Here is a 16,112-nt window from a genome sequence, read left to right as displayed (position 1 = left end):
GGATGCGTGTATCCACGTGGGCCCCTCTTCAGTAAGTACAGCCGTTCTGGTTACTGCCACGACTTCCGTCTCTGGACCATAGGTGAAATCTCCTGGACCTTTATTCCTCGGGAGCACTTTCACAACGACTTTGTCTCCGACCTGAAAAGGATGTGTCGGTTCCTGTGGATTAAAAGGATTTTTACAAACAATTTTGTGTTCAATTTCATCTAGTTTTGTTATGAGGGACCTGACGTATTCTTCCCTTATGAGCTCTAAGTCTCCTTCCTGTACTACTAATGGTTTCTTAGCCCAGGGTGTAGGGAAGGGCCTACCCATAAGTATTTCAAAGGGTGAGTATCCTAGGGTCTTTTGTGGGGTCATTCTGATTTCTGCTAAGATAATGGGAAGGACCTGTTTCCATTTGTGGAAGGTACCTCCTGTGGCCTTCCTAAGTTTGTCTTTGAGGGTCCTATTCATCCTCTCTACGACCCCTGAACTCTGCGGGTGATATGGAATATGGAATTTCCATTCAATTTGTAAGGCCTTCACCAGGGCCTGTGTGATTTTTGCTGTAAAGGCTGCGCCTTTATCACTGTTTATCTGTAGTGGGCATCCCCATCTAGGGATGATTTCTTGGGTTAAAATCCTTGCTACAGTCTTAGCATCTTCTGATTTTGTTGGAAATGCTTCTGGCCACCGTGAAAACATATCAACTATGACCAAAGCATATTCCTGTTTGCCTTTACCTGGTATGTGTGTGAAATCAATTTGCAAATGCGTAAAGGGTGTAGTAGGGTATTCAAGATGCTGATGTTTTGCTTTATCAGGATTATTTGGGTTGTTACGTAGACAGGTAACACATCTACTGACGTAATGATCTACCAGTGTTTTAACATCAGTGATATAAAAGTCTTTGCTTAAAAGTAAGGCTGTGGTGTTCTTGCTATGATGTCCCACCCCATGGTAATGAGCAATGAACAAAGGGGCACTTGTTTGGGGTATACAAGGTTTCCCCTCTTTGCAGATTAATCCTGATTTGGGATTTTTCTGCAATACAGGATATATCCAGTCATCCAAATCCTTGTTGGAGGCTGTGGCCTGTAGCTCCGTGATAAGATATTGATCATTAATGGCAGGGGGGGTCATGACAGTCATATGGGACTGGGCAATGGGTTGTAGAGCTGCTTCTTTGGCAGTTTTGTCAGCAAGGGCATTGCCTTTGGATATGTCGTCCTTGCCACCAGTATGGGCCCTGCAGTGCAAAATTGCAATATCAGAGGGCAGTGTGATGGCATGGAGGAGGTTTGTGATAAGCTGTGCATGGGAAATGCCTTTTCCATCGGCTCCTACAAAGCCTCTTCTTGCCCAAATAACTCCATGGTCGTGGACAACGCCATGGGCATATTTGGAGTCTGTGTAAATTGTAACGGGTTTGTTTTGGTACATTTGGCAGGCTCTGGTAAGGGCTATGAGCTCTGCAGCCTGTGCCGACTGGTAAGGTATGGGCTTTGCTTCAAGAATGTCATTGGGCAGGCGCACAACGGCATAACCTGCTTGGTATGTGGAGTCATTTGGTCTGCTACAGGAGCCATCAACAAAGACATTGTCCGAACCGGGTATTGGCACAGGGGACATGTCTAATCTCGGGGAGGTCTCTGATTCTATTGATGCTGAGCAGTCATGGTCGTCAGGTATGTCATCTTGGGGACCCTTTTGTCCTAGGAGTGCATTAAGAATGGGTGCTGGGCCTGATGACGTGTTTGCATATTTGATGATGAGGGATGGGTTGCTTTGCAATAGGACTGCATACCCACTAAGGCGTTGGGCTGACATATGCTGTGTATGCAAGCCGTTAAGTATTGCTACTGCATCATGTGTTGTGTGTAGAATTGTTGTGTGACCTAAGGTGAGTGTAGTTGCCATCTCAGCCACCATTGCACAAGCTGCCAGTGCTCTGAGGCAGGCAGGCATACCTTGGACCGACACAGGAATACCACAGGGCGCAGTTTGCCTCCATGTGAGTTAGTACCCCCGCCATGGTTTACAGTTGTCCCTTGCATATAAATGAAACGGCAGTACAGTTTGGGAGGCTCAGTGCCGAACTTTTTACCAACATACATTTTAGACTTTCATATGCAGTTAACATTTCTTGTGACCATTGAATCTGTTTAGGTTTGTTATTGAGAGTAGCTTGTCTCAAGATATTGTCATATTAGGAACAATCAGATATCCACTGTCTGCAATAATTAATCATGCCCAGAAAGGATAACATTTCCTTCTGAGTAGTTGGGGTGACCAGGCCCAATACAGACTGAATGCGTTGTGGACTGATTTTCCTTTCTCCCTCTGTGAGTACAAAACCCAGATAATCAACATGCTTTTTACACCATTGCATTTTTGCTTTTGACACTTTGTGTCCACATTCACAGAGCCAGTTTAACAGTTTGACTACAGAGAAGCAGATCATCTGCATACTGTAGCAGGACAGGACCATAGGGGGGGTGCCAGGGAGCCAATGTGGCTTGGAGTACAATGCTATACACAACAGGTGAATAAACATACCTGTGGTAATCTGCACCATGTTAACTGCTTGCCCTCAAAAGAAAAAGCAAAAAGTGACTGTGTCTGGGGGGTCCACTGGTATGCTGAAAAATGCATTTTTTTTTTTTTTTTTAAATTAATCACTGAAAAAAATGCAGCATCTACAGGGATGGCTGAGAGGAGTGAGTTTACATCAGGTACAATTGGTGCAATGGGAACAATTAGCTGATTAATTGCTCTAAGATCTTGCACAAACCTTATAGTCCCATCTACTTTTGCTACAGGGTTAACTGGTGTGCAGTATGGGGATACTACATGTCTAAGAATGCCTTGCTCTAAAAATTGCTGTACCATAGGTCTAAGACCTTCTATTTTTTCTTTTAGACAATGAATATTGTTTCTGGTAAAGGGGTGTACATCAGGTTTCAGTGTGGCCTTGTAGGGGGTACAAGATATTAGGCCAGTGTCATAGGGCCCCTCTGACCATACCTGGGGGTTTACAGTCTCTAACTCAGGTGGTGTGTCAATAGGGATAGGTACAGTGGAATAAGCTTTTGTGGGTATCCCATTGATTCCTATTGAAGGAGCGGACTTTTTTTAAGGATTCATGGTACTGGTCCCTACACAGGACACTGGTGGTGGCTTCACTGTCCTTCCAGTGACCAGTGAGCTGCATGAAAGTCGGGACACTCTCCTCCGGGCCCCATCAGCGGGGCTGTCCCTGTCAGTCAATTTGGAACCTTGGGGCGTCTCTGGGAGTATTGTTAGTGTGGGCAGGTTCAGGCAGCAGTGGTTGTTTAAGTATGCTAAGGGTTAAGGACAGTCCCTAGCCCAATGTCCATCCTTGCCGCAATTAAAGCAGGATGTATGTCATCTGCTCGGAGGTGCAGGGGGCCCCCTATTCTGTGGGGTGTCCCGCTGGCGGTGAGGGTTCCTGTACTGACAGATTTCCTCATTTCAAAACAACCTGCTGCTTTCTTTCTCATATAAATGTTTTTCAAAATCTTTAAAATTATCAGAAATCCAACTGGAAACACTCTGTTTTACAGTTAATGACACTGTTGGCAACAAGTTGTTTATAAATGTAGAAATGAGTAAGTTGTGGTATTAACTAGGGTGAGACCTGCCTCCTCTGACCAACACTTTTAAATCACTTCCAGAATTCTGTTACTGATTCACTAGGTTTCTGTTTGCAAGCTACTGCTGCTGCTGGGACAGAGCAGCACATTCTTTGCAGGTCTCCCCCGGGAGGGGAGGGGAGGGGGGTATTCAGTCTCTTTACTCTGATCTAATCTCATATTATCAACAAGTAACTAACGTGTCTAAACTGAATTAATAACAATCTTTATCATAAAAAAAACAAAACATAGATTGTTCCAAACACAGTGTCATATAATGCGTGTACACCATACTTGCCCACCCACGCAATATATTTCTAAAAGAATTCACAAATAACAGGGATGGGGAACAAGTCTATGTATGCATTCGGCTGATCTGATCATAAATCATTGGTAACATGTGGGATTACACATTCCTACATAAACTACCAGAGACAGAACAGAGAAGATTATTATTATTATTATTTATATGGCGCCACAAGGGTTCCGCAGCGCCCAATTACAGAGTACATAAGCAAATAATCAAACAAGAAAACAGCAACTTACAGTTGGCTACAATATAGGACAAGTATGGGGTAAATAAACATAGCTACATCAGCAGATGACACTGGAATAAGTATCAGGTGGCAGAAAGCTGCTGGATTTGGTGCAGCTGAAGATTATTAAAGTAAGAAAAGGGTAAGCACATGAGGGAGGAGGGTGAGTACAAAAGATAAGGAATAACAGCACAACTTGTGATACCAAATGTACGTACACTTACAACCCGTACAATTAATATCTCTGCAATCGTGGACAATGTTATTTGTTATAAATCAACTTTCAAATGTACTTAAAATCACTGTAAACAACAATGCCCTCTGAGACTCAGCGCCCGTGCACTTACCACCCGTTCACTGAGTGTCCTTAATAGAAAAAATTACAATATAAGTACTTATAAGACAAACATACAAACATTTAGGTGATCAAATCGAGGAGGCGTTGTTATTTGGACTTCTCGTCCATCTTATGGTATCCCAGATACCTGTGCCTTTTAAAGATTTCGTGGACCCCTGGTCCTGGTATCCCTGATACCTGTATGTGGCGCCCGGCGCCTTTAAGAAAACAAGTTTCTTTTCTGCCAAGTCCCAGACTTGGATTGTATTTTTGGTCACGTGTTCCCGGAACACGGAATGAGTTCAAATCTAGTAGTAATCGCAATCCCTGAACGGAAAAGACAGACAATAAAATTCTCTATCTTACCGGGCAGGGGACGATCACCTAGATCCCGGACCTAGCCCCCAGCTGAAGGGAATTTAACCCTTTTTGTGCCTCCTCGATGTAACCATCTCTGGTACCAGTGAAAGCAGTTCTTAACCCCATACAGACAGCACACGAGTCAGTGGTTAAGAATTACTCTGTTTACTTAATAAATTACAGCGTACTATATAGAAAAGAAACATGGGTGTATACAATATGTGCAAGCATATGATTGGATAAATAGAAGTAGCATACGACATTACATGCAGGATATTTTAGTAACACACAGAAGTAACAGTTTTGATCTGGTATGTAATTGTCCTTGAAGATAAGACACACACAAGCCTTATATTATATGAACAGACAAAGGCATCTTGTAGAGAGTGCGTACGTGTTTATTCAAACACATAACAATTCATATAGCATGTTTAACCCTTCAACAGCTTACAAGGACAATATGTGCCTGCCCTACACATTTTCACTCTACTTAAGATGGCATATGGTAGAGTGGAAACTCTGTTACTGGTAAACAGTGGTGCCCCTAGGCACGTGCTTCACATGCCGAATGAGAAATATACCACTGACAACATGTTATATGAGAACTCAATTCATATTAATATTATTCTTCCATATTAATTCATTAATTAAAATAAGAATCCATAAGGCTACGCTCAATGTTATTCTGGGATGCGGTCATGTTACTGGGGCTTGGAATCCCAGCTGTCACTATGCCAACGCCGGAATCCCGAGTGCTCAAAATGCCGGCCGACGGAATGCCGACCCACAGGGTCTATTTCCACTCATGGGTGTCCACGACACCCATAGAGTGGGAGTAGAACCTGCTGGAAGCACAGCGAGCCACCGGGCTCGCTGCGTGGCGAGCAGAGTGAGCCCACAAGGGGCTTTGTTGCGCTCGCCCCCCTCTCTGGCATTCTGCTGCCAGGATCCTGGGGTTGGTATGCTGACCGCTGGGATCCCGCCAGCCGGTAATGCGTTCCTAACCCGTTATTCTTACTATTCTTTATTAATAAATGGTGCTGAATATTACTACTGCTGCTCCTGTACCACAACTGTTGGTATTGTACGGTTGCAGTAAGAAGAGACAGTGGATGGGACAGACATGAAAGATAATCTAGTCATTGTGGAAATCTAAAGTTAATTAGCTGCTGGCAACATACAGTAAAGCTGTGGTTCTCCACTAAAGATAGCTGAGTGGGTTGATAGCTGGGTGTACAGGTAAGTATGTCCTATATAGTGGGGTCACAAACATTGGGCCCTGAATGTTCTGCCTGCTGGAAATAGCAGATATATATTAATGTGAGTGGAGTTTTAAAACAACAGTTTATTAAATATCAAGAAGTTAATACACCGCCTGTCGTGATCACGGCGTTCAGGATCCGGATGGCGGAATCCCGACAGGCGGCTAAATGCCGGTGGTCGCAATCCCGACCGCAGCCCCGTATTCCCACTCAGGTGGGGGGTCCACGCCACCACACGAGTGGGAATATAACCTGTGGCGAGCGCAGTGAGCTCGTGAGGGGACTCGCTGCCAGTATGCCGCTGTCGGGATACTGGCAGACGGCATACAGACACCCGGTATATCGTATGTATTCTGCAAAACATCAGAAGCAAAGTAAAATAATTAATTAAAATAATAATAATAATAATAATTAACAGCCTAGAAAAAGGCTGTTAAGCTGAAACGCGTTGGAGACCTGAGATACACACCAAAAACACCACTGCACGCCGATATACTCCTTTCTCCGGCTGGAGAAAGTGAGAGACACAGACCCGGAGCCCTATTGCCCGCTCACGTGACAACACACGTGACGCGTGACGCCAGCACAAGGGAGAAACAAACGAGAACACGGAAGGAGCAGAGAGAAGCGGCGCCGACTGCAGAGACGGAGACCGGCGCCTCTGCTAGGACACACCGAGGAAACAAGGAAAGCGGACACGGACTGCAGACACCGGCGGCAGACGGTCAGTCTAGCCCCCGGCGGTAAGTGAGATCTCACAGCCCCGCATCCGCCACCCACAGATAAGGACATATGATACAGTGTGACAGGCGGGACGCCGCAAACTGTCACACTAGAGACATACATGAACAAATCCACCAGAATCACATAGGCTTGCTACACCTATGGTAAAGGTAACCTAATTAAGGTATACCTGACATTAACCCCGGCAGGGGTTCTCTGAGAAGGTATACCATTAGGAAGGTATACCAGCAAAGGGTAGTCTGCAAGACACACCTGAAAGTGGCATATGGACACAGTATATAAAGGGCCCTAACACTAGTGTACCATTAAGGAAGGTACACACAGAAAGGGTAGTCTGCAAGACACACCTGAAGAGGGTCCAACATATTGCAATTGTACATCAAATAAAATCATAAAACCAAATCCATGGTCTAAGGTTTATAGTTATGCACATCAGCAAAACTCAATAGACACAATACGTTCATCCCCATAGCACATATAGATCCCCCATCCTATCCTCACCACCCCTGTCCCATCCGATCCCCACAGAGCGCGCTGACCTACCATTTCCAAATACATGTACAGGAGGTAGGACACCTCCAGGTCAAGCAGCACTCATCCCCAATCTTCCCCAGTGAGCGCATTCTCTCTCTCTCTTCTCTAAACCAATAGAACATACTGTATAAACGGGTTCGGTATGATTTACCGGCAGATGGGATGTCGTCTGTCAGTATATCGACAGCAGCATCCCATCTGCCGGAATCCCGTAAGCAAGTCCCCACGCGGGGTCACTCCACTTGATACTTAGTTGGTGGCGTGGGTACACCGGGCAGCGGTCGGGATTTCATCTGTAGGTAGTTCACTGGCTGCCAGGATTCCGGCGTCAGTCTACTGGACACCGGGAACCCGATAGCCGGCATTTTAACTGCATCCCATATAAACAATGTTTCTACACTCCATACACAATTTCAAGCATCCAAAAATGCCCAATACCATACATAATAGAGCATACCATGTACAGTACTGTGCAAAAGTTTTAGGCATGTGTGGAAAAAATGCTGCAATGTAAGAATGCTTTAAAAAAATAGAAGTGTTAATAGTTTATTTTGATTAATTAGCAAAATGCAAAGTAAATGAACAGAAGAGAAATCTGTATTTGGTGTGACCACCCTTTGACTTCCAAACAGCATTAATTCTTCTAGGTACACTTGCACACAGTTTTTGAAGGAACTCGGCAGGGAGGTTGTTCCAAACATCTTGGAGAACCAACCACAGATCTTCTGTGAACGTAGGCTTGCTCAAATCCTTCTGTCTCTTCATGTAGTGTAATCCCAGACAGACTCGATGATGTTGAGATAAAGGCTCTGTGGGGGCCATATCATCACTTCCAGGACTCCTTGTTTTTCTCTACGCTGAAGATAGTTCTTAATGACTTTGGCTGTATGTTTGGGGTCACTGTTGTGCTGTAGAATAAGTTTGGAGCCAATCAGATATAAATCATATCCAAAGTTACAGGTTTTCCCTTTATAATACACCTAACAATTACTATCTGACTTCTGACTATGGGCCTAATTCAGACCTGATCGCAGCAGCAAAATTGTTCTCCAATGGACAGAACCATGGGGGTCATTCAGAGTTGATCGTAGCTGTGCTATATTTAGCACAGCTACGATCAGGCACTCAGACATGCGGGGGAACACCCAGCACAGGGGGGGGGGGGGGGGGGGGTGCAGTGCACATGGGGGTTAATTCCAAGTTGATCGCAGCAGGAATTCTGTTAGCGATTGGGCAAAACCATGTGCACTGCTGGGGAGGCAGATATAACATGTGCAGAGAGAGTTAGATTTGGGTGTTGTGTGTTCAATCTGCAATCTAATTTGCAGTGTAAAAATAAAAACAGCCAGTATTTACCCTGCACAGAAATAAAATAACCCACCCAGATCTAACTCTCTCTGCAAATGTTATATCTGCCCCCCCTGCAGTGCACATGGTTTTGCCCAACTGCTAAAAAATTTCCTGCTACGATCAACTTGGAATTACCCCCATGGTTTTTCCCATTAGAGAACAATTTTGCTGCTGCGATAGGGTCTGATTTAGGCCCCATATATTTATCAGCGATAAATGTATTACATTTGTCGGTGTCCGAGGGATGCCACAAAAACCTTTTGTCCTCTCATTCTAAATATAAGCGATGCTAAGTAAAAAAAAATTAGTATGAGCAGAGTCTCTTGCCGCATACCTGACACTGCGCTGTGTTTATCCACAGTTTATCAGCTTCATTAAATGTGATTTCTGACAACGCCTGGAACAGGACTGTGCGAGGTGACAGAAGGATGTTACCCCATATCAGCATGGAAATGAGTGCACATATTTTCAGCTCTCAACCCTTTCATTTATTCGCTCTGTATATGTATTCGTTGCAACCAATTATCACTCATTAATTTTAACTGGTGTTGTCACTATGCCAATTACCAGCCCCAGGAATTATTGCCATCAAGCCTCATTAAATCTACGAATGAGGTCATTTCTTTTGAAATGCAATATCATAGAACTTGTCTTCTATTCTGCTGTAATTATTTCTGTGAGTCCCATACGTACAGTAGCCAAGGTATGACTCGTATAATTATTAAATGTACTGTATAACGAGCTGGTAGCACTGGTACAGTAATTATTACTGGAGAGGCTACACCCGGACCCTTTCTCTTTGGAGCGTGCATGGCATGCTTTCAGTTTAAGGGAAAATATATTTTGTAGATACTAAGTAAAAGACGTACTAATAATTGGCTCCTTACTGCCAGATCCTGTATGCGTGATGTCAGGAAACACTTTTACAATGAGTCGTGGTCTCCCTTCAGATGTGTGACCTCCCATTGCCATAGAGGCATCAATAAAGTTGTTTTGGAGATACCGGCAAAGTGTATGGCTGAAGATGCTGGTTAATTTATTTATTTTTTATTACCAGTTATTTATATAGCGCACACATATTCCGCAGCGCTTTCCAGAGAATATTTAGCCATTCACATCAGTCCCTGCCCCAGTGGAGCTTACAATCTATATTCCCTACCACATGTACACGCACACACATTCATGCTAGGGTTAATTTTGTTGGGATCCAATTAACCTACCAGTATATTTTTGGATTGTGGGAGGAAACCGGAGTACCCGGAGGAAACCCACGCAAGTACGGGGAGAATATACAAACTCCACACAGTTGGGCCATGGTGGGAATCGAACCCATGACCTCAGTGCTGTGAGGCAGTAATGCTAACCATTACACCATCCGTACTGCCCACCTCCGGCTGCAGGGGGAGGAGGAAGCGCCGGGGGCAGCCTGCTGCTGCTGCTTCCCGGGGTGTAGGCAGTGTGAAGATTCCGGGGAGGTGATGGAGACCTCCGCAGACCACCTCACAGGTATCGCGGGGGGCCTCCGTCACTGCATTGCGATATTGATCGCACATGTTAGTACATATGCGATCAACATCGCTGCGAGGGGCGGCGATGTATCTTAATACATCCCGCACTAAGTGAGGACAGAACTGCATGTGATAGGACAGGGCCATGATGTTAGTAAAGGGAAAGAGGCCTATAGGAAGCTATCGCCTGAGTTAGATGGTGAGAGGAGCAGGGTCCCCGGACAGCACAGAGTAGAAATGTAAATCTGTTTTATAAGGGCATCAGGCATGCTGCAACATACGTATAACAGTGTGCTAATCGCACTACAAGGCCAATGATGCTGAAAGTGATTCAGCTGTTTGTCTTATGTGCCAAATGCTCGTCTCCTGTCCAGTTTGGCCACCTATGACAGTATACAGGGGTTTTGTCAATCAAATCTCTGATGAGCACCAGGATCTGCTGGTGTTTGACCACCTTTCGGCCCCTTTCAAAGTGATGTTGAAATATGATGTCAAACTCATCTCTAAATGGAAAATGAATTCCATGCTCCCAATTCCCAGTTTCCCATGTAACACTGCTGTATGGTAAGGTTTAACATTGCCCAGATTTTTGAAAGGATATTTCTGATTTTTTTGTTTCTAACTAGGATCGGTTTTGGAGAAAAACAAGATCTAAAATGAGACTTAACTGCTATGGCGTGGATGCTAACAGAAACTGGAAAGTAAACTTTTGTGGTAAGTATACGTAAGAGTGTCAGAGTTTTATGGAGCAATCTAGCTTGCTGGAGTCATTCTCAGTGGCGTCCCTTTTGCACAGAACTTTGATGTCATTTATAATATAAGTATAAATGGCTGTCCCCCCTCCGCCATGCACTTGGAGCCAGAGCATGCGCTGTAGGTGGGGGGTGGACTGGGGGGACAGCGGGGAGTAAGGGTTGAGAAGCGGACTGAGAACCCAGCATGCTGAGAGACGGGTTTCACACAAGAAGATTGCTGTGATATTGGAGAGGATGATTACACACGACTGGAGGGACAGCAAGGGGCAATATGGGGACACAAAACTCAGTATGGCCTTGACACTGATGGAAAATGAAAGCATGACTGAATGCTAGACTGGGGTAAGGGGGAGGAGAGGGGGGGCGGATAGAATGAGACCCCTCCATTAGGCATAATTCAGGTCCAAAGTACTAGTAAAGGATAAACACTTTAGTGTAGTAAGGACATTAGAAATCAAATTATGTGCATTGTGAAAAGTACTCATATTATTTCAAGATTTGTTGCCTTTATGTGGTTATAGAACTTATAGATATGTGGTGTCAGAAATTGTTATATACTGTATCCTTGAGGGATTGCACTCTGACTCTGGTCCGATGCAGTAATTTGAATACCTAGATGGTAACACATTTCTATTACTGCCATCACCAATGGGGATTACTCGAAGGGGCCACCGGTTACCAAACACACGTATACTGTATCAGCGTATACAGCGTACCCATCGTATACTGTATCACAATTATGCAGGCTCAGCAACAAAGACTGCCACATACTGTAATTAGCTGGTCTACCCCCCGCTCCTAGCAAACACTAACAGTTAAGGGGGTACACATGTAGCGATGTGTGCTTAAATTCTAAGCAATATGACGAGATTGCTTAGAAATGAAGCACGGATCTCTCCGTGTGTATGCCCCATAGCGATAGCAATGTGCGGCCCCGCGTGTCGCTATCGCCGGTTCTAGATTAACCTGCATGCAGGCACAATCTAGTTAGATTGCTCACTTTACTGCTGGGTGAAGTGAGCACCCCCTCCCTCGCTCAGCACACATCGCGCTGTGTGCTGAGCGGGGGGAGAGGTGTGTGCAGAGCGGTCTGTGCTAGATCGCTCAGCACACATCGGTACGTGTGTACCCCCCTTTATAGTATAACCTTGCAATCTAATAGTTTCCTCAAAAACTGGGTCTGGAGCATACATGAATCAGACTGTAAATAAGACTAATAAATAATATTTATAAAAGAAGTGCAATGCTTAGTTACAGAAATGTTATCAAGAAAGCAGTTCCAAAGTACATGCATGTGTTGCAATTTCAATTAAACAAGGGAAATGTCCAGATATAATGTACAGCTACTGTAATCTGCCCAGGAGGAATGGCAGAAAAACAAACTTCAACGCAGAAAATTGATTCCCCCAGTCTGAGCCTAGAACAAAGTGTCCTCATCCCTTTTATCAGACGATCATCACACATCCTGGATGAGGGCATCCAAATCTCTGTTGACTGGCTGACCAGTTAACTGTGTCTGGGACCACCCCAGAACTGCCCACAGAACTTAAATATAAATAACTGGGTATAACTCTCCCTGTGTAATTGCTACCTAAAATACGGTTTGCTCATATTAATCTTGATAATGTCAAATATTACCTTTAAACATAAAGCTATACACTATTACCGATGAGCCGCTATGGCCGCTAGACCACGTGCACGTGCTATGCACTTTGCACGCTATTTGCGTACAGAGTACCGTATGTGGTACGCACGTGGCGTACACACGCTGCGCTGAGTGTACGGAATACACACAGCGAGCGCACACACAGTTGATAACCTTTAAAACCTTATTAATAAACACAGTAAGAATATGCTTATACTCTAAACCTTTAGTAGTCAGATACTACAATGATGTAACGCTTAAAAACCTTAACAATGTGTATGCTGTTTGAGCTAATTGAGACGCTAAGAAAAGCCCTTTGCAGTAAACAGTGAAAACACAAGACCTGGTTTGGATTTAAAAACCACAGCAACTCTAACACCGCCGTGGATGGTTTAGAGAAAAAGGGAAACACAATACAAGTTATACACTACAAACTAACATAAAAATCTAAACAGAATAACAGAAAATAACATGAACAATGGCGAACAATTGCAAACAAGAGCGAACAAATGAGAACATAAATGGCGAACAAAGTGGCTACAGAGAATAATGCATACGTGGGGATGATTCGCATGCGCCACCTGGATCCAGTCCTCAGCATTCAGGGAGAAAGCTTTCAGAGAGAGTGAGACTGGCCAGGCAATGGTGGTCTTTATATAGCACAACATACATTCACAATACAATGGTACCTTGTATATCATTGTTCATTGGACACAGGGATGTGTCTCTACACTATAGCAAAGGTCATAGGTGGATTTGAACAGGTGGGCTGTGTCTTTCCCCAACTGCTCTGGTGGTAGGTATCCTCAGGATTCCCGCCGCATGTGTAATTTACAGCAAATACAGTTAATGTTTATAAACTACATTTGTACATAACTATACGCAGGAGCGAGCGATCCTTTCCTAACTAGCATCGGAATGTTACCCTTAAAATACCCTACAGCTGGATACTAGACACCACCTTTCAACCTTTGTCTGACCCTTCCTATCATGTAAAGAGGAATCTCTCTCTCCAGGAACAGTTTAAACTAAACATACTTGCTGACATTGTCTAGGGGAATATTTACTACAAAACACACTATATGGGTTAAATATGCTACGATCAAGTCGCACGCTAGACGCTTACAAACTCTACCGTAAATGCGCATACCACGCGCGTGATCGCCGGAGCGATCTTTACGCAAATTGCGGATATGTGCACGCACTGCAGAGCGTGTGCACGCGCAGCGGGCATGTGCATGAGGGGTTAGTACAAGGCATATGCATCATGATATTTTTCAACTTTGACAGTCCACCCTTTGGCAGTCAACAATAACTGCCACTATCTAAACAATTTAAGCAGAAAAATATATATTACAATGAAATACCTATAAATGATTGGGTGTAGGGAGGAGAGGAGAAGGTGGGAAATGTATGACCTCGTGGGATAGTAAAAAGTGTGTATGTATGAAATTCATGTCTGAGGGGCATGTATCATCGTGCCGTACATGTTCTAAATAAGCTTCGAGGTATTGCGAAGTATACATTAAATCCTTCTCATCCCGTATTAAGGGTCTGTATGTGGGCTAACAAACACTACCGAGCTCTTTTCGGCTTCTTGTTCCAACAAATGGGGTGCACATTAGTTGATGATACATGGAGGGGGGAAAATATGTGAGTGCTAATATATGTACCTATATCACCTGTCGACTATGTGTGTCACTACCTGAAGATCGTAGAGATGAGGATAAGAAACATGTGTTATAAATGCATTCTTATGATAATGTGTGTGATTGTCCTTGGGCGTCTGTTGAAGTCTTGTCCGGATTGCTGTATCTTTGTGTAAGTGGTAAGCAAAGTTTTTCAAGTGTCCATAGAAAGTTAAAGTCTCTAAAGTATCTTGCAAAGTCTGTGAAAAAGTTCATCAAATGTCTGTAGAAAATGTTCATCAATGGTCTGTAGAAATGTGCATCACAATCTTCTTCCGGGTGGATGTCTTTTTACCTTGGAGAAAAACAGAGGAGAAACGGGTGAAAGAAACGGACCGTGGAATCACGTCTTATCACAACCTTGTCTTGATTGATGGGTCATAAATTAAACCAGTTGTTGTAACAATGCCCTCGCTCCTTAAACTCATCAATTTGGTACTGCGCTTGCAATTCATTAAAATCCGAACACATCTAAATATCAAACCAATCATTATGACAACTCCTAGGATACAAAGGAGAAATTTCCCTACAGTAACGATAACATTTTGAGCCCATTCTCCTAAACCTGAGAACCAATTGCGTGGGTTCAACCATGAAACCCAGCCGGTCAGTTCATTACTCACAGAAGTAAGGGTAAGGTTGTGTCTCCTTCGGAACTCCCACTTCAATTGCAAGATATCGTCCATCTTTTGATCTATGACCTCGGTTGGGTCATCAGTGCTGTTTGTGATATATGTACAGCACTTCACACCATACTGAGTTGCTAGGGTGACACAATACCCGCCTGTCACCGCTTTGATGTAATTGAGAACCATCCTGTGCTGGATCAGTTTCGTTTTGTAAGCTTGCAATTCCCTCCCAGTATATCTGAAGGTGTATTCATACATCTTGGTGATATTGTCTATCAGGTTCGCTAGCGCAGTTATATACCTAAAATTTATAACTCCTCTGGCGGTACGGGTGATATCTAGCGCGAGTAGGAGTTGAATCCCGGTGGATTCGTGGATCAAATCAGAGGCTGCGTGCTCTGTCCTATCTATAAGGTGTCTCTTAACAATGTGTTCGTAGTGAGTGTAAGGAGCTTGAGCATTGCGGTGAACGTCTTTCATTTTATCATGGGTTATGGTCATAACTTCTGGCAACACTCTTCCAATGTAACACAATCCCTCTGAGTTTGGGGCAAGCCACTTAGACGCCTTCCTCCCACATATGAAATATGCATCATCGGGGAGGACATATGGGACAGAATATGACATCACCATATTACAAACCTTCCAGGTGAAAAATCCTATCCCTAACTCTCTCATCTGTTCAGTACACGTATCAGGCTGTATGATATGCGCACAGTATCCTGGTGATACTTCTCCAACTCGCATGGTCCTACTTCCTAGAGTGTACCTATACTGAAAATATCTCCCACCGTTGGCTATTTGGCGTATAAGCTCTGAGTCTATGGGCATTCTATCGGCTCTGTGTGAGAATGCCATGGTTTGGTTGTTCCATGTCACTTCCCAATTTCCCGGCTTTCGGGGATTGGAAATGTTAAAACATATTAAGGACCTATCCACATGATATTGGTGGAGCTTCAAACTAGGTGGCCTAGAAATATAAAATGTCTTGTCCACCGGTCTCCCACCCCTTAATTCAAGTACCTCATCTATCGTTAAAGCGTATGGCACTAGTCCTGACTTTCTATGACCTTGAGGTACTTGTGAGCACACCCAGCATTCCGTTTGGTTTAAAACCTTACCC

At 44.0% G+C, this 16,112-nt stretch overlaps 1 protein-coding gene across 3 annotated transcripts in view; it reads left to right on the top strand.

The window, feature by feature from the left end:
- CPA6 (carboxypeptidase A6) overlaps positions 1 to 16,112 on the top strand; it is a 280,392-nt gene that overhangs the window by 229,053 nt on the left and 35,227 nt on the right. For all 3 annotated transcript variants that reach the window (XM_063923870.1, XM_063923868.1, XM_063923871.1), the window contains one exon: positions 10,899 to 10,986. In XM_063923870.1, the coding sequence (XP_063779940.1) occupies positions 10,899 to 10,986 (88 nt within the window). The remainder of the gene's footprint in view (positions 1 to 10,898; positions 10,987 to 16,112) is intronic.

This window comes from Pseudophryne corroboree, chromosome 5 (genome assembly GCF_028390025.1).
Source record: "Pseudophryne corroboree isolate aPseCor3 chromosome 5, aPseCor3.hap2, whole genome shotgun sequence".
NCBI lineage: Eukaryota > Metazoa > Chordata > Amphibia > Anura > Myobatrachidae > Pseudophryne > Pseudophryne corroboree.
This window is presented reverse-complemented; position numbering and strand designations above follow the sequence as displayed.